General features: G+C 65.5%; 1 protein-coding gene across 3 annotated transcripts in view; it reads right to left on the minus strand.

Annotated features, from left to right (window-relative positions):
* The window catches only part of LMNA (lamin A/C), a 17547-nt gene extending 2029 nt beyond the window's left edge, over positions 1-15518 (minus strand). Inside the window, exons 1-10 of one of the 3 annotated variants that reach the window (XR_003043561.1) lie at positions 14912-15518; positions 3990-4146; positions 2977-3102; positions 2570-2740; positions 2326-2451; positions 1624-1844; positions 1318-1540; positions 899-1006; positions 687-806; positions 274-363 (exon numbers count right to left, since the gene is read on the minus strand). Coding sequence is in view for 2 of the 3 variants with exons in the window: in XM_006923512.2 (XP_006923574.1) it covers positions 253-363; positions 687-806; positions 899-1006; positions 1318-1540; positions 1624-1844; positions 2326-2451; positions 2570-2740; positions 2977-3102; positions 3990-4146; positions 14912-15267 (1719 nt within the window). In the remaining variant the exon portion in view is untranslated. Of the gene's footprint in view, positions 1-147; positions 364-686; positions 807-898; positions 1007-1317; positions 1541-1623; positions 1845-2325; positions 2452-2569; positions 2741-2976; positions 3103-3989; positions 4147-14911 lie in introns of those variants that run through there. The other 2 variants (XM_006923513.3, XM_006923512.2) reach the window with 2 other exon arrangements.
* Positions 15519-17619: the final 2101 nt, after the last annotated feature.

Genomic DNA, 17619 nt, shown 5'->3' on the forward strand with positions numbered 1-17619 from the left:
GTCCAGACCCCGGCCCACTGCTCCCACGGGAGTACTCCATGGCACCGAGAGTTCCCACTCCCTTCCTTACCAGAGTAGGGCGCCCAGACACCTGGGGTCCCTGTTCAAGGTATGGGGAGGAGAGAGAAGAAGAGCCAGGGCAGCAAGTCAAGTTCCAAAACACTCTTTAATGACAAGATTTTGTGTGGGGAGGCTGGGCGAGGCGGCCGGGCCTGGCTGGCGCCCGGTGTGGGTGTGGGTGTGGGCGTGGCCTCAGCGGCGGCTGCCACTCACGTGGTGGTGATGGATCATGTCATCTCCATCCTCGTCTTCGTCATCCTCGACCACAGTCACCGAGCGCACCAGCTTGCGCATGGCCACCTCCTGCCACGGACACAGCCCGGCCCAAGGGTTAGGGGCAGGGCCGGGGAGGGGCGGGCAGCGTGCCCGAGAGCCTCTCCCGTGGCCTGCCCCTCGTCCAGCCTGCTGCTTGCCTGACCTTTGCGGTGATGGCAGGAATCAGTGTCCAGCCCAGAGGGACATCGCCCGACTGTGAGGGCAGGAGCATGCTCCCCCTTTAAGACCCTCTTGTCTACCTGCCGCCCCTCAGGCTGCTGGGGAGCAAGCCTCCCCTGGGAGTGCGGGCGGCTGGCTCGGCGTGGCCCCAGGGAGCCTTGTCCCGCAGAGGCCAGCCTGCGCACACTCACCTCCCCGGTGGAGTTGATGAGGGCCGTGCGCAGGCTGTTGCCACAGCCCCAGGTGTTCTGTGCCTTCCACACCAGGTCGGTCGGGGGGCTGTGGGTGGCCCCAGCTCCTGCAGCCCAGATCTGCGGAGGGAGGATCAGAGAAGGGTGCTCACTCCAGCCACCCGTCCTCAGGCCAACCGGTGCCCGCCCAGAGCCCAGACGCCGGCACTCACCGTCACCACCTGCCCGGCCTTCAGGGTGAACTTCGGTGGGAAGCGGTAGGTCAGCAAGGGGTCATCTCCGTTCTGGCGCTTGATCTGCCAGTTGCCCATGGTCTGGTCCTGGCAGGAGGGGAGGACGGGGAAGGTAGGGGAGGACGGGGAAGCACTCCAAGAGGCTGACACACGCGGGGTTCACCTGGCTCAGGGACCCAGGCAGGCATCCCCCTCCCAAGGGTAACAGCAGCCACTCAAGGGCACTTCTGTGCCAGACCCCCTGGCCACTTTCGCCTCCCACGTCGGGGCTCCCGTTCGCGCCTATTTCACAATGGGGAGGCTGACGCTCTCCGAGCCAAAATCACTTGTGGAAGGCCCGGGGAGCTGGCGCGCGGGGGAGGCCCGTGCGCGCCCCGCCGCGCCCCCTCCCCGCCTACCTCGCTGGATTTGTTGCGCAGCCGCACGAACTTGCCGTCCTCGTCCACCTCCTCCACCGCCACGCGCCCGCTGGTGCGCGCGTGCTGGGAGAAGCTGCTACGGCTCTCGGCGGCCTCCAGCTTCCGCTTCTTGGTGGCGCTGCCCCCACTCTGCGTCTGGGACGAGTGGGAGGAGGCACGGCCTCGGCTGCGCTGCGAGGTGGGGCTGGGGGACAGGCGGAGCCTGGGGACAGAGACGAAGTTGGGGGCCAGGTCAAGCGTGGGCAGGCCAACGCCTGCGAGCACCCAGACGCCTCCGCAACCCACCTCTCCTCCTCGCCCTCCAGCAGCTTGCGGTAGGCGTGGATCTCCATGTCCAGCGCCAGCTTGATGTCCAGCAGCTCCTGGTACTCGTCCAGCTGCTGCTGCATCCGCGCCCGCATCTCCGCCATCTCCCGCTCCTTCTCCGCCAGCAGCCGCCGGCTGGTGTCACGCTCGCGGGCCAGCGAGTCCTCCAGGTCCCGCAGCTTCGCCTCCTTGGCTGCCAGCTGGGTGAGGCAGGTGGGGCTCGTGAGCTCCCCAGGGCCCCAAGAGGACGCCCGGCCACCCTCCCCAGGCACCCCAGGCTCCCCTCAGGGCCTGTCACTGGCTCTAACTGGCCTGGGCCGGCCACCCGTTGGCCCCTCCCAGTGTCTGACTGGAACCCCTGCTCTGGGGCCGGAACCTATTTCTGCCTCAGGAGAGGCACCCCCAGCTAGAGTCATGCAGTGGCTTCTAACGCCTCACACCGGGGCTCCTGGCAGATCTACTGAGTCGGGAGGGTTGCAATGACCTCCACTTACACATGGGAAACCGAGGCTCTGGGCGGGCGGCTAAGGGGTGGTCCTGGAGCAGCACAGGCCTTGTGCCTCCAGGTCCCAGGCCCTTTGTGTGCGGCCCCTCACCTCCACCCCGCCCCGGCTGCCTGCGGAGGGGGGGGCAGCACCTGCTTCTGCAGCTGGCTGAGCTGGGTGGGGGGAGGGGCGGCACCTGCTTCTGCAGCTGGCTGAGCTGGGCGGACAGGCTGTCTATGCGGATGCGGGACTGCTGCAGCTCCTCGTGGGCGGCCCCCACCAGGTTGCTGTTCCTCTCGGCCGACTGCCTGGCGTTGTCCAGCTGGGGTGGGGGGCGGTGCACAGGGTTAGGGCTGCAGGGGCCCGAGAAGGGTTCGCCGCACCCCGGTCCTGGGCACCCCCAGCCCCCCTCCGCCCGGCCCGCTGTGGGCGCGCCGCACCTTGGCAGAGTAGGTCTTCTCCAGCTCCTTCTTGTACTGATCCACCTGGTCCTCGTGCTGGGCCCGCAGCTCCTGCAGGGCGTCGGCCAGCCGGCTCTCAAACTCCCGCTGCTTGCCGTTGTCAATCTCCACCAGCCGGGTCTCGTGGCGGCGCTTGGTCTCACGCAGCTCCTGGAAGGGTCGGACACAAACCCGGATCAGAACTAGGTCCTCAGAGGCTGCGACCCAGAGCCAGGCTCCCCGCCGGTCCCAACCCCGGGAGCCACTGTCGGCCGCACTTCAACCTGGGAGATGGTGCTGGTCGCCCCACGCCCTGTCCACCCTCCTGGAGGGAGTCAAGCAGCTGAGCCCCGACCAGGCGGTCGACGTCCGGTGCCTGTCGCCACGCCCCGGCCCGCAGTGCCTACCTCGCTGTAGATGTTCTTCTGGAAGTCTAGCTCCTCCTTCAGGGTCTGCAGCCTGTTCTCGGCATCGACCCGCCGCAGCATTTCGTCCTGAAGCTGCTTCTTGGCCTCCCCCAGGGCTGCCTCGAGCTGAGAAGGAGCGAGCAGAGAACATCCAAGCTGGGAGGGGGCTGAGGAGTGGGCTGCTCCCAGCGCATCCCCTTGTATGTGTGGGACAGGTCCAGGGAGAGAGCCTTGGGTGCCCACGGAGGCCGTGCCATCTCCGCGCTCACAGCGGCTACTCTGGGTAGGTACGATGCTCAGAAAAGAGACCTCCCCTCCCCTCTCTGGCACAATCCGGCAATTCCTAGAAAGGACACATGTCCCTGGTTTGGAGGGAACACGAGAGAGGGAGCCAGTGTGCCTGGGAGGTAGACGAGGCTCTGAGGAGCACTCCAAGAGGCTGAGACCTGAAGGGCAGGTTAGTGGGGCCGGGCCGAGAAGAGCACGTGCAAAGGCACGGCGGTCTGAAGGCACACGTGTACTTCAGGGTCCTCCAGAGGGTCAGTACTGCTGACACCTGCAGGGTGGGGGCCGGGGGGGAGGGTGGGCAGGGGCTGGGCCATGAACAGAGTAGACGGCAAAGCGTTTTGAAAGTAAAGACCACTAAACACATGCCACGCGTTACAGACACGCGTCCTGCGTGTGGCTGAGCATCAGCTCCCGCCCGTGAGCTCTGTGGACAGGGCACACTCCTCTCCTGTCCCCCGGAAGGGTCGCAGCTCTCTGTAGGAGGGCCAGCCGGGAGGGAGGGGACCAGGGCCAGGCACCAGCCATGGGAAAGGCAGGAGGAAACGGCCTGTGGATTATGTTAGCGTCACCGTGGTAGACGCATGTGCTCGGTGGCAAAGGGGAGGATGTGTGGCTGGCACAAGCCACGATGCCAAGACAGGCTGCGAGGCCAGGGCACAGGCCAGACCAGGCACCTCCTGAGCGTGAGTGTGCGTCTGTGAGGGGGCCGGGGCGGGCGGGGTCACCTTGGCCACTTGGCCCCGCAGGTCATGCAGCTCGCCCTCCAGCGTGCGCTTCTCGCTGAGGGCCGTGCTCAGTGCGGCCTCCTTAGAGTTGAGCAGAGCCTCCAGGTCCTTGAGCCGGGCCTGGGCGGCCATCAGGTCACCCTCCTTCTTGGTATTGCTAGAGAAGCAAGGGAAGAGTGGGCGTAAGGGGAGGAGTCTGTGTCCCTAGAGAGAACCCCGTCACTTTGCCAGGGGTCAGCTGTGGGGCCCGGCTCTGCTGTCCCTCCAGCTGCCAGGAGAGGGCGTCCTGGGTTTTGGTTCCTGGCACCCGCCAGCCTCTGGGGCTGGACTCCCACTTCCCCACAGTCCCCGAAACCCCTTTCCTGCTTCCCCACCCTTCCCATGACTCAGTGCTCAGGAACGTGCCTGGGGCCAAGGGCGAAGCGTCCCAGGAGATGAATGCTTTCCCTCTCTGCTCCTGTTCTTTTCAGAGACAGGGCCACCTTTGTGTCAGCCCTTCCCACACGAGGCCTTAACGGGCTCCTCCCAGATTCCACCCACGTCGCACTCAGCCAGGCCTCCCTGCCCGCGGGCCAGGCACCCAGGCGGGGGTCTCTGCGTCCCCAACAGTCCTCAGTCGGGGCCCCGAAGGTGCCGTCACCGCTCCCAGTCCCTTCACAGTCTGGGGACCGTGGGAGGGAAAGCTGGTGAGAGGTCAGGGAGAGCTGAGGGGGACACGAGGTGTGGTGTGGACGGTCCCCTGACTCAGGTCTGGTCTGGGCCCCCTGTTCCGGGCAGAGCACAGGGGTTCCGGCCTCTCTGCCTCTGCCCCATCAGAGCCCGGTCCCTCCACCAGAGGCCTGGGCCTCGGCTCCACACACGGCCCCCGGGCCTCGGAGCTCCCCTCAAACCGGGCGCTTAGCTAGACCCCAGCGAACGCTCAGCCTCCGCCAGGCCCTTCCCTTTTCTGGGCCCCTGATCGGTTTTGCGGGACACCGAACTGGAGAAATAGAGGGGTCCCACTGCCTTAAAACCTCTGGGGAACCCGAGAACCCTCCAAATGTCACGGTCCGTGACGGCGTGTGGGGAGAGGCAGCAGCAGAGCAGGGGCTGCGGGAGCGCCACGGGGCCTGTCCCGGCCGCCATCTGCAACGCATCAGTCCCCAGGAAGAGCCCGCCACGGCAGACGGAGGAAGAGAAAACCAGACGTGGGCAGGGGAAGAATCCCGCCCTGGAAAGGCGGAGAGCGGCCCTGCCAACACCCTCCTCCTGCCTCAGAGGCGCTGAGCTCCTGCCACGCGGAAGGGCGCGGCCGTGTCCTCCGGCCACCTTGGGAGATTCAGATGGGAGCCCCCGCCCCTTCAACGGGGCTGCCCTGGGAGGGGACAGTGACGTCCGGACAGGCCTGCGAAGGGCACGAACACCTGCGGGAAGCACCCCTGCCTGCACACGCGCTCCCGTCTGGGCCTCTGGCCACACCTCAGAACAAGCTGCTTAATGCAACGGTGTCTGTCTCCTGGGGAAGCAGGCCCTTCCAGAACCGGAGGATGTCTCCCCTCCTCCGTCTCAGCCAGAAAAGCTAAAAATAAAGTCAAAACCCAGCTCAGGTTTTGGCTGCCATCCGGCCCAGCCCCTGGCTGGGAGCACAGCCCCAACTTTCCATGACTTCAGAACTTCTCCGAAGCTGAGGCAGCCGCAGGGGAGGCGGGGGACCCAGGACCCGGGTCGCTGCGGAGGCTGGCGAGGCCTTCCAGGAGCGGCCTGCACCCGGGCCAGCCAACGGCCGCAGCTGGCCATCGGGAGGCTCCCAGAGTCTAGAGCTAGGGGGAGCTTAGAGTGAGTCCAGCTCAAGCCTCTCCTTTGACAGAGAAGGAAACTGAGGCACAGAGGGCCCAGTGTGGACCGCGGCAGGGACCGGGTCGGCCGCTTCCGGCTGCTGACCAGGACGCCCCTGCCACCTCACTGCTTCCAAAGCCACAGCTCTAGAGAGAGCCAAGAGCCAGCAGGAGCAAGGGCCTGAGCCGCCGGCCCACCCTGGGAAAGGCTGGAGGGCACAATGGCTTCAGGAGGCAGCTCAAGGGCATCTCCCCTCAACCCGCCTCCCCACCTCCTCAGATACCAGAGGGACTGGGGAGTCCTTGGAACGCCCAGCAGACGCCGACCAACCCAGGAGACAGGTGCACCGTCCCTGTCCACAGTGAGCTCCTAATTGAACCACTACAGGAATTTGCCCTTCGGTCTAATCTCTTCATTTCCTGCCGCCCCCCAAAGCAGGGCGGCGGTAAGAATAATAACACGATAATGGCCAACGCTTGTATGGAGCTGACCAGGTACCAGGTGCTGCTCCAGACACCACACTGTCAACTCGGTCTGCACAGCTGCCCTACGAGATGGCCTGGGGGCCCCTGCCGTGGGGCTGAGCAAACCCGGGCAGAGCCCTGTGCGGCCTCACACCTGTCACTCTGTCCCGGCCACTTCCCCTTCCCTCCTGGATGGGATGCCCGGCAGGACTGGGCCGCCCTGCCCATGAGGGAGCCGAGAGCAGGGAGGGAAGTAGGGCCTAGGATGAGCCTCCGCGGCTTCCTCGGCCAGGCGGGGGCACCCCCAACTGTGGGGCGGGAGCCACTCACGGCTCATGACTCAGACTCTGGGGCTGTGGCCAGGGAGCCACACGCACTCCCCGAGACGGCTCCCCCAGCCCTTCCCCAGGCCCGGGCACCCTAGGTGGGACCCGGGCACCCTAGGTGGGACCCGGGACAGACACTGGCCAGGAGCGCCGCCTGGGGCGGGGTGCTGCCTGTGCCGAGTCCACTGGGAGCTGGCAGCGGGCGAGCGGGCACGTGCTGACCGCGGACACCGGCTTGGCAGGGGGACAGGGTGGGGCAGGCAAGGGCAGCGGGGAAGGGTGGGAACAAGGGCTCCGCAGGTGACTCATCCTCGGGCAGACAATACCCGGGCAGGGGTCGGGAAGTCCTTTAATGCCCACAGGGGACCCAGCTCTGCCCATGTCCTGCCTCGCACCCCGCGCCATGCCCGGGGGGGGCGGGGTTGGCTCTCCTTTGCATCCAGGTTCCTCAAGCTCAGGGCTGGCCGCATCCCAGCAGCCTCGTAGGCAAGAAGGGCTGGGCATCCTGTTGCTAACTCTTCCCACGGCTGGCAGATCTGCTCTCCAAGGCAGGGAAGAGTGGGGTGGGGGAGGGCAGGGCAGCGAGGGACACAGGCACGGGGACAGAGGGGGCTGGGCCTGCGTGGCGGCTGCTGGCGGGGGAAGCCCAGCTGCAGGCCTCTGCACGCCAGGCTCTGGGGGCTGCTCGTGGGGAAGGCAGGCGCCCAGCGCCGCAGAGGGGCTGGGTGGGCACGGGGCCAGGCGCTGACCCGCCCGCTGAGTCACCCTCCTCAGCCCGGCTCAGATGCCAGATATGGAAGCCGCAGGCCCGTTGGGCCCGGATGCCGGGAGCGAGTCGCGAGGCCTAGAGGGGCGGCCCCCCGTTTCCTTCCCTGGGCTGAGGAAGAGACAAGAGGAGCAGACACAGGGGCTAAAATAAGAAGTGGGAGGGGAAGATGGCCAAGGGGTTCCCTCAGACCCAGCCCGGTCCCCGCAGGGGCCACCCCTCGGCCCCCCAGCCTCACCGGCCCACGGAGTTCCCCATGGCTGCACCTGCGGGGGGCCCTAGAGGGCAGCGCAGGGCAGGGGGCACAGGGCGCTGAGCCCCTGGGCACAGCTGCCTCACAGGAAAGGGCGCCCCCTCTGGCCGGGCAGGGCAAGGCTCGCTGGGTGGCAGGGTCCCTGCCCCCCTGGCTTAGGCACAGCCCTCCCCATCCTCCCTTTGTCCCAGTAAGTCCTCCCACTGCCATATGGCCCCTCCCCCTCCCCTCCTTCCCCCATCTCTCCAAACCCAGCCGCTTCAGCCCTGCCCTGGAGCCCCCGCCCCGGCCGCACCCCACTTCTCTTCCCAAAGGCGTCCAGCTGCCGTTTACCCGCTGGTCTATTCTCTTTCCACTTACGAGGTCTCTCTGGGGTTTTCCTGTGTGTCCCCACATGCCCTGACACTACGAGGTTCATATGCTCGAGGCTCCCAGGGGCGCCCCTCCTGGACCAGCTCCTGCTCCTCACAGATGGGGAGACCGAGGCCTGGGACAGGCGGGCTGACTCTCAGAGCAGGCGGGACAGAACACAGACAATGGCATGATGCGTTCGGGGGCGCGGAGAGGCCGTGAAACCCCTGCCACCTCACACCTTCCCGCGACGGTGTGCGAAGCGGGAGGCGTGACACCCCCCAGCCCCCAGGCGCCCACTGCGTGGCCCTGTGGCGGGTCTGCCCTCGCTTTCACGTAAGGGCAGGGCATGGGAAGGCTGGACACCAGGCTGCCCTGCCTGGCACTCGAGGCGCCCTTAAGGCGAGTGAGTGAGGGAGCAGGTGTTCGGGGACGTAGACGCCCCCCGAGCCTTCCCCAAGCCCCACCCTGTGAATCCGGGATGTCGCACCCCCAGAATGCAGATGGTAGCCCCCCAGGTGGACCCCGCTCCTGACCTCCCCACACGGGCCCATGTGCCCACAGCAGCCACGGCTCTGCTTCCCCACGTGTCTCCTGGGTGTGACCCCGCCACACATGCTCAGGGACTGCGGCCAGCCGGTCCCCTTCCAGAGCCGCCAGGCTCCCAGCTGTCCTCCCCCCAGACAAAGCCGGGTCTTGATTCCAAGTGTGGGGGTGGGGCTGGTGCCGAGAAGGGGGCAGGATGCCTGTTGACATGTTCAGACGGGGGCCTGGCAGGGGGCCCGGCCTGAGTCGCAGCTGCTGGGTACATCAGCGTGGCACTGCACAGTGGCGGGAGAAGTGCGGCCACAGGCCAGGGGCCTGGGGTCCTGGATAACAGGCGACAGCTTCCTGACCAACCATCCCTCAAGGTCCCTGCCAAGCTCTACTGTCCTTCCTCCCGGCTTTTCTCCAGAAATCATTCCTGTGTTGTCACGAAAATGCAGGGGGAAGGCCTGGGGACAGGCCCGAAGAAGTGGGTGCATGGAGGGGCACAGGGTGGCCTCGGGGAGCCAGACCATCCTGGGGGTGGGAGGGAGGGAAGCCACTGGCCACGGGGAGGGATCGCCACGAGGCTCAGCAGTGCCTTCTGAGGACATAGTAGCCCTCCACCTGGTGGCTCGTGGTTATTAACCCTGGCAACAGAGGGAGGGGGCGGGAGCCGCACCCCAAGATCCAGAACCGTGGTAGGGGACGACCTAGGAGCTCCGTTCGCTCTGCATTCCAGCTCGAGCTGAGGCCTGCAGGTCTCCTCTCGGCCGGCAGAGGGTGGCAGTGTCAGTGCGGGCGGGGGTGGGGGTGGGGGTGGGCTCGGCAGCCTCAAAACCACCACCTCCCGCTGGCCCAGAACCGGGCCCCTTGAAACCGAGGAGTCAGCTCCCCTGAGCCAGCCCAGAAGGGATTCATACGTCCTGTCCCCATTGATGTGTCTCCCACCTGATTCAGACTCTCATCCCTCTAGCAAGAACGCCGACCCCAGTTCCCAAGAAAGGGCCACCTCTCGGCATTTTCTCTGACAGGACAAGCCCAGGGTCCCGTGTCCTGTCCACACGGCTCCACTGTGACTCAGCGCCTTCGCTGGGCCTGAGACCCCCAGCCAGGACTCCTCCGGGCTTCCACAGGCAGGATCTGGGCTTTCTCTCCCACAAAGGGACGGGGACCCCTGCAGCTCCACCTCCTTCCCAAACTCTGTTCCCTTCCTTGAGGGATTCGTGAGGGCCGAGGGCTCCGCATGGCCCAGCCTCGGGGTTGGAACCAGAATGGGTGCGGCTGGGGTGGACGGTGGGCAGCTCAAGGTCACGCCACCCGTCCGTGCGGCTCCGGGCACGTGCTGCCTCCTCCCGGCCAGCTCTAAGTGGCCGTCCCGGCTTTCACAGGGCCTCCCTCCTGTCCGCAGCACGGTCACTGGGACGCTCCCTCTCCTGACACAACCCTCCCAGGGCCCCGAAGAGAGAGGCACAGAAAGCAAAGCGTCCTTTCCTTCCAGGAGGAAAGGAAGTGTAAGCCAAGCGTGATAGTTAACCGTGTCTCACAAACTTTCTTTGAAAAGGACAGAGGGTGTCAGGACCTAATTCCACAGCTTGTGGGAAGCATTTCTATTGAGAATAGCACTGGCGATTAATTACATTCCCATCCATCACATTTGGTTTTGATATCGATGGCTTGGTATTTTAGAGGACTGTTTTCTCGCTGCGTTCGTCACTGTGCTGGGAAGCCCGAGGCAGCCCCGGAGACCTGCTCTAGCCCCTTTCTTGCTAAGGAAATCCAGAGAGGGAAGTGACTTGCTCAAGGTCACACAGCAATTTAGTGGCAGGGCCAAGCCTAGAACTAAGGACACCAAGGGCCAGGGCCGTTTCCACTCCCTCACGCCACCTGTCACCAGGCCTCTCGTTAACAGAAGAGACCCTGCGACCTCCCCTAAGAACCTCTCTCTCCGGGCAGACTGAAGGACGTCAGAGCTCAGCCTGTGTCCCCATCAGCACGCTGGGGCCCGAGCAGGGAGCAGCTGGGGAGCTGCCCCAGCGCCTGGGCCTCTGAGCCAGACCGGGTCTGGCCGCTGTCGCCGCGTGAGGTGGAAGGGGCTGGGGAGGGGCGGGGAGCAGAGCAGAGGCACCGTTGGCAGGGGAGGGCGTCCCCTACCAGAAGTCTCCCCAGCTGTCCCCGGCTCCAGCCCTGATCACTGGGGGTGGGACTGGGAGTGGGGACAGCGGGCACATCCCACTCAGGAGGGGTCTCAGACTGCTGGAGGCCAGGGGCAGTGCCACCCGGGGCGTCGATCGTGGCGGGGCAGTCGGGGCCTGAGCGGGAAGGGCCGTCACCAGCTTCCCTTGGCTCCCTGAGTGCTGCTCAGCCCCAAGGTTCAGCTGCGCCTTTGAATCAGAATGCGGGCTGGGGTGGGGGGCAGCGCTTAACACCCCCATAACAGAAAGAGGCTCCTTTCAGGTGACGACTAGGGCCCAGGTGGCCTCCAAGGCCTCCGTCTAAAAGGCATCGCCTCGTCCAGCTCCAGGCAGACGAATCCCATGGCGAGAATCGCCAGCTTCCCAGAGCTCTGTGCACTGCTCTGCGGCCTGGTGGGGCCCCGGGTCTCCCCACGTCCAGGCCCGGAGGCTGCCCTTCAGGTGCGAACAAGCCCTGGCAGGACAGCAGAGCACTGAGGCATCCCTGGTCCCAGAGCAGAACCCCCAGACTGCAGAGTGAGCCCTAGCCACCCCGATCCTCCAGCCTGTCCCCGACGCTAAGCGTGTAAGCTAAGGTTTAGTGGTTTGAGCACTTGACTCGAAGTCAGGTCTGAGCCTGTGCTCAAGTCCCAACCTGTCGCCCCCTTGCTGTGCGACACGGAACAAGCCTCTACACCTCTCGGGCCTTTGCTGTCCTTATCCTGATGGGAGCCTGGATGCACCTGGGCCCGCCTGTCCCCACTGGGGCTGCGTTCCAGGCAGGCAATCCAGGAAGTCGTCAAGCCCTGGGCCTCGTCCGGAGGGAAGAGGCGCTTCTGCTTTGTGGGCCCGGGATATCCCCACTTCTGACTCAGCTTCCCCCACCAGTTCCTCCTGGCCAGGCACAGGCCCTGGTGCCATGCTGCAGCCCAAGGCCACAACTCTAGCCCCAGCCGGAAAGCCACTTGTGCACAAAGCCTGTCGGAGTCCCGGGTTCCCGGCCACCGGGACCTCAGGAAGGCGGCGGAAAGGCATCTACCGTATTGTGGGCAGCGGGAGGCAGGGGTGGGGTGGAGGGGCAGATATTCGGGCCCCCACTCCTCTCTTTAAGACATCTGCTGTCTCCACCCTGTGTCCCACTGTCTCTTGTAAAGCCACCAGGGTGGGAGGAGTGGGGCAGAGTCTGAGTCATCCGCCCAGCTGTCCTGCCCGGGGTGGGGCCCAGCTCCGACCCGGACCCCAGGCAGGCTTTCCCTGGCACATTCAGTGTCTTCTTGCTGCACCGAGGCCCCAGAATGGGAAGAATGTATGAAGGTGTTTGTGGGGGTGGAGTGTTTGGAACCTGTAACCCAGCTAACAGGAGGATGCCCCAAGCCCTTGGGTGTGGTCGAGGTGCCCGGGCTGGGCCTGGATCCCGCAAATAGCTGTGCATCCCGGCCCAAAGCCTGGCCCTGAACTCTGAGCTCTAATTAAACATTAAACCAGACACTTCTGTCCAGGCCTTCGTGGGAGAAGCTGGGGCACCACAGTCCTCTCCCAGAGTCTTCGCCCCACTCGCCTCCGCCTCTCCCCGAGCCCAGCAGCAGCAAGAGAGCGACAAACCCTGGCTCCTCCCACTGGGGACATAGACGGGGACTGTCACCCCCGCCTGAGCCCTGTCTGTCTCCACCCTGCCACCCATCGGCCCAGGATCCAGGTGCACGAGCCCACCCCCCTTTTCCGGAAGCCCAGCCTCCCCAGCCAGGATCGGTGGGGGAGAAGAGAGGCAAGCGGCTAAATATAACTAAGAGCACACACACCACCCCCTCCCCTGCCCCACAGGGCACACCCCTGTGCGGCGTCCCAGGCCCGGACAGCTGCACCCGGAGGCAGAGAAGGCAGAGACCAGCCCGCGCACGAGTCTGGCTTCACACGAGGCCAGGCTCCACTCGCCACCAGTGTCTGCCCCGGAGGGACCAGCCAAGAATGCCCCTCACGGGGACCTGCGATGGGGCTCTGGTGGCCCAGTGGGCGGGCTGAGAACATAGCCCCTCTCTGTGATCCCCCTGGCTTGCCTCCTGTCTGTCCTGCTAACTGAATTGTCCCTGTCACTAATGAGAAAGACAGGAGCCACCCCTTTCAGCCGAAATAAAAGTCCGCCGGCTGGGTCCCCACGCAGCTCCCCCTACTCTTCGCCTGGGAGTGACCATGACAGGCATGGCCACCGCACCTGGGCTGGGGGCTGCTGAGGGGTGGGAAGAGCAGAGACTGCCCCGAAGCCTCTAAGAGCAGGTCCGGAGAAGGCGCAGAGGGCGAGACGCCGGGTCGTCAAACCACAGCCGCCCACGCCCAGGGACCACCAGGCATCACGGAGCCCTCGGGCTTGGGTCTCCAAGGAGGCAAGGGCAGGAGACACGGGGAGACCCAGTTCTGGTGGGGGGAGCTGGAGGAGAGCCCAAACTTCCAGGCTCCAGAGGCCTTTTTAGAAAAGAAGGTGGAGCCAGGCAAGGTGGGGCAGGGTGGAGCAGGGATGGGTGAGGTGGGCGTGGCCTGAAGCTCCCAACGGCTGGATTTCAAAAATGTCGCTGTATTCCACAGCTTATTAAAGCGAGGATCGAAAAGTCAGGGGCTGAGACGACGAGCCAGAGCAGACTGCTCGGCTTGCCTGGGAAAGCGAAAGTGGCTCAGGCCAAGGAGGAGGCATGAGAGGGCCAGAGCCCCAAGCCCTCCAGGACGCCGGCCGAGCGCGCCGGGAGGCTGGGGCGGCCAGACCTGGGCGGACCGCGGCTTGGCGAGGTGGAGCCTCGCGCGGCCTCCCTCCGCCCGAAAGACAGGCCACCCCTTTCAGCCGAAATAAAAGTCCGCCGGCTGGGTCCCCACGCAGCTCCCCCTACTCTTCGCCTGGGAGTGACCATGACAGGCACGGCCACCGCACCTGGGCTGGGGGCTGCTGAGGGGTGGGAAGAGCAGAGACTGCCCCGAAGCCTCTAAGAGCAGGTCCGGAGAAGGCGCAGAGGGCGAGACGCCGGGTCGTCAAACCACAGCTGCCCCACGCCCAGGGACCACGGGGCATCACGGAGCCCTCGGGCTTGGGTCTCCAAGGAGACAAGGGCAGGAGACACGGGGAGACCCAGTTCTGGTGGGGGGAGCTGGAGGAGAGCCCAAACTTCCAGGCTCCAGAGGCCTTTTTAGAAAAGAAGGTGGAGCCAGGCAAGGTGGGGCAGGGTGGAGCAGGGATGGGTGAGGTGGGCGTGGCCTGAAGCTCCCAACGGCTGGATTTCAAAAATGTCGCTGTATTCCACAGCTTATTAAAGCGAGGATCGAAAAGTCAGGGGCTGAGACGACGAGCCAGAGCAGACTGCTCGGCTTGCCTGGGAAAGCGAAAGTGGCTCAGGCCAAGGAGGAGGCATGAGAGGGCCAGAGCCCCAAGCCCTCCAGGACGCCGGCCGAGCGCGCCGGGAGGCTGGGGCGGCCAGACCTGGGCGGACCGCGGCTTGGCGAGGTGGAGCCTCGCGCGGCCTCCCTCCGCCCTCCCTCCCTCCCTCCCTCGCATTCCTGGGCCAAGCAGGCCAAGGGCTGTGGGAGCTGCGGGGGAGCCCGGAGCCGGCCGGTCTCCTGGAGCGGCCGGGTGGGCCTGTCGGGGCCCAGGGGTGGTCCCAGACCCGCGGGGAGTCAAAAGAGCTTCTCAGCTCTCAGAAGGAACTCCGATAAGGGTCAGGCCAAAGGGACACCTCCACGCCCCCGTCGGGGAGACAGGGGTCACCCTGCCTTGGTGACCCCTCCACAGCACCACTGGACACCTGCCAGCTTGGGGGCTCTGTCTTAGTGGACATCACGTGTTCGGAGCCAGGCCCGGCAAAGCTGGCACTGTGCCAAGCCTGCCAAGAAAGTTCTGACAGGGCCCTTTCGCCCAGTCCGGTGCGTCCAGGGGCACCCAGATTCCGCAGGCCTGGCAGGGCCAGTTCTGCTTGGCTCAAGCCCTCCCCGGAGCTCTGGATGGCTGACGAACCTTCCCCTGGCTAAACGTGGGCCTGCCCGCGGCCGACTGGGCCCCGAGGCCCGCTCGTTCCTTGTGTACCCCACCCTCTCCCAGGGACCCTGCTGCTCTGTCTTGACGGGTTCCCTTGGCACTACCAGGCACCCGCTGGGGCAGTTCTGGGGAGGGAGGAGACCGTACGGCAAAGTTAGCAGCCGCCTTGGGCCCGAGCAGGGGTGACCAGTCCGCCCACAAGCCGCCACCTGGGCGCGCCGCCACCTGGGCGCACTCACCGCGCTTTGAGCTCCTTAAACTCCTCGCGCACTTTGCTCAGCTCCAGCTGCAGGCGGGCGCGCTCCTTGGCCACCGAGTCGAGGGTCTTGCGGGCATCGCTGAGCTCGGCCTCGTAGGCGGCCTTGATGCCGGACACCTCGCGGCTGACCACCTCCTCGGACTCGGTGATGCGAAGGCGCAGACCCGCGTTCTCCGTCTCCAGAGAGCGCACACGGTCGATGTAGACCGCCAAGCGGTCGTTGAGCTCCTGCAGGTCCTCCTTCTCCTGCAGCCGGGTGATGCGGGTCGGCGACAGCGGGGTGGAGCTGGTCTGCGCCCCGCTGCGGGTGGCGCGCCGCTGGGACGGAGTCTCCATGGCCGGCAGGATGGCAGCGCTGCCCGCGGGGCAGGGATCGCAGGAAGGGCGCGGAGCTCGGGTCGAAGGACAGAGGTGGCTCTGGGTCGGACACGCGGGGCCGGCCGCCTGTCGGCTTACTCCTGGCAGGCGGGGACCCGGGCCGGCGCTGTCAGACCTAGGATCCGGGTTGGCTGGTGTGGCTGCGGCGCTCCCGCGAACACTGAGTCACCGGCGTCTGGGCAATCGCTCTAATAGGTCCTGGGAATGGAAGGAGGGGCCACCGCTCTTAAAGGGGCCGTCGCACACTCACAGGGGTGGGGGCGGGAGTGGCGAGCGGGGCAGAGGACTGCCCAGCCGCCGCGGATCGGGCCCCACCCTCCCCCGTGCACCCCAGCCCGTCCGGGGCTTTGCTGAGGCGCGCGTCTTGGTTCCCGCCTGCTCTGCGCTCCGGGCTGCAAGCTTGTCCCCCCTGCCTCAGGCCTTGGGCGTAGAGGGCAGAGCCCAGGGGTGAGAGTGGGTGGGCAAAGGGCGCGCGGGGAGCCAGGAGGTGGGGGGGGGGAGTGGATGTAAAGCAAGGGAGGGCGCCAGGCGGGCAGATCCAGGAAAGGGGGATGGGGATGGTGCCTATCAGGGTGACTCACCCTTCTTCCCCCACCAGCTCCCCCTTTCCTCCCCATAGTAATAGTGAGTCACCCCTACCCCGCTCCGCACGTGGGCAGCCCATTCGAAGCTGAATGTCAGTGCCAGGACGGGGTGGGGAGGAACGCCTGGGTTCCCTGGGGGGAGGGGGGTGCACGGCGAAGTTCTGGATTCTGAGTTCCTTTCCCACCCTCAGTTTTGGGGTGAGGACTAGAAGTTTGGGGTACCTCTTTTCCTATCTTCTGCCCCAATTAATCTCCCTTCAAAACCAACCGTTACATCTTAGACGCAAGCAGGAAGCCTCAGACCCTCAGAGAAGGACCAGGCCCCGCCCCTCCACCCGGACCACTCCCTTGGACCCGAGCAATTGGAAAAAAGGCTGCGTGGGTCCCCCCTCCGCCCCCCTACTGCTCGCCCCACCCTGCCAACTCGAAGACTGTACTGATTTTTTTCCTCAGGACTGTACTTATTTTAATAGATAATTTAAAGCAGACACCAGAGCTGTGTGTGCAGGCATCACGTTGCCAGGAAGCCAGGTCCTAGATTTTTGTGGTTCCCAAATGGGGCCTGAAAGGGGGAGCAGGGCAAGGCCTGGACAAGCCAACGGTGGGTCTCCATCCTGGTCCCAGCCAGAGATGGGGTAGCGGGAGGCAGGAACGGCAAAGCCCCCACGACTTTGCTGGCCGCGAAGGCCAGTCCTGCACCTATCTCTACAGTCCTCTCTGGCCCCGTCTGCTTTGTAGCTGGTTCTGGGAGGGGCCAGGCCCTCTCACAAAACAGGGTCACGCAGGCCCCCAGGCTTCCTGCCCCAGGCTGTCGGGCCTCCATCCTTGGGCCTCACCAAGGACCCCTTTGACTCTCTCGTCCCCTCGACCTGGCCCTGCCCCACGGGCTGCCTCGCCTTCCCTGAGGGGTGGCAGAGCTGGGCTCCGGAAGCCACGGGTGAGCTGTGCCTGTGCCCCTCCACGGAGTATTCTGATGAGAAACCTGGGTGACAGGTGATGTCGCTAGGCCCTCCAGCTCCGGGACATCCAGGCTTCTGTAGCATGCCAGGCTAGCAGCTCTGGCCAGGCCCTCTGTTCTGGGTTCCGCAGCTGGCCATACGCGCGAGGGACTGGACGGAGACCAAGGCAGGGGCTCCGAGTGTTTGAGGGAGGGGCACCGGGGAGGGAGGGGATGCGCAGGTTCCCATCGCTGGGACAGTACTGGGTGGTGGTGAGCATCCACGATGCACCCATGTGAGGGACCCAGGGTATGGCCCCCACCCTCAGCTTCCCAGACAAGACAAAGTCTGTTCTGCTTCTCCCTCTTCTGCTCCCCAAACCAGGAGCAGAGGAGGGGGTGGGTGGGGACGGGCTGGTGCTACTCTCCATGCCACAGCCTCCCTCCCACACTGAGCAACCTCCCCCCCCTCCCACACTGAGCAACCTCCCCCCCCCTACACTGAGCAACTCCCCCCCACCCCCGGCAAGTCCCCGCCTGGTCTGGCTTCCCCTCCTGGCTGGGGAAGCAAAACCACACTAAAGTCTTCCTGTCTCGGATCTCCTGTCTTTGGGGAAAAGAGGCGGGGGTAGGGTGCGGGGATCCTCATCCCAAAGTCCATTCTAGGCTCTTTCCTAAGTCCCCTGCCTCACCACCACCAAAACAGCCTCAACCCCAAATCTGAACTTCTGAGTGGACCTTTATCCTGAATCCTCAGCCCTAACTCCGGACCCCGAGTGCCATCGGTCT

Source organism: Pteropus alecto, unplaced genomic scaffold, assembly GCF_000325575.1.
Source record: "Pteropus alecto unplaced genomic scaffold, ASM32557v1 scaffold49, whole genome shotgun sequence".
Classification (NCBI taxonomy): Eukaryota; Metazoa; Chordata; class Mammalia; order Chiroptera; family Pteropodidae; genus Pteropus; species Pteropus alecto.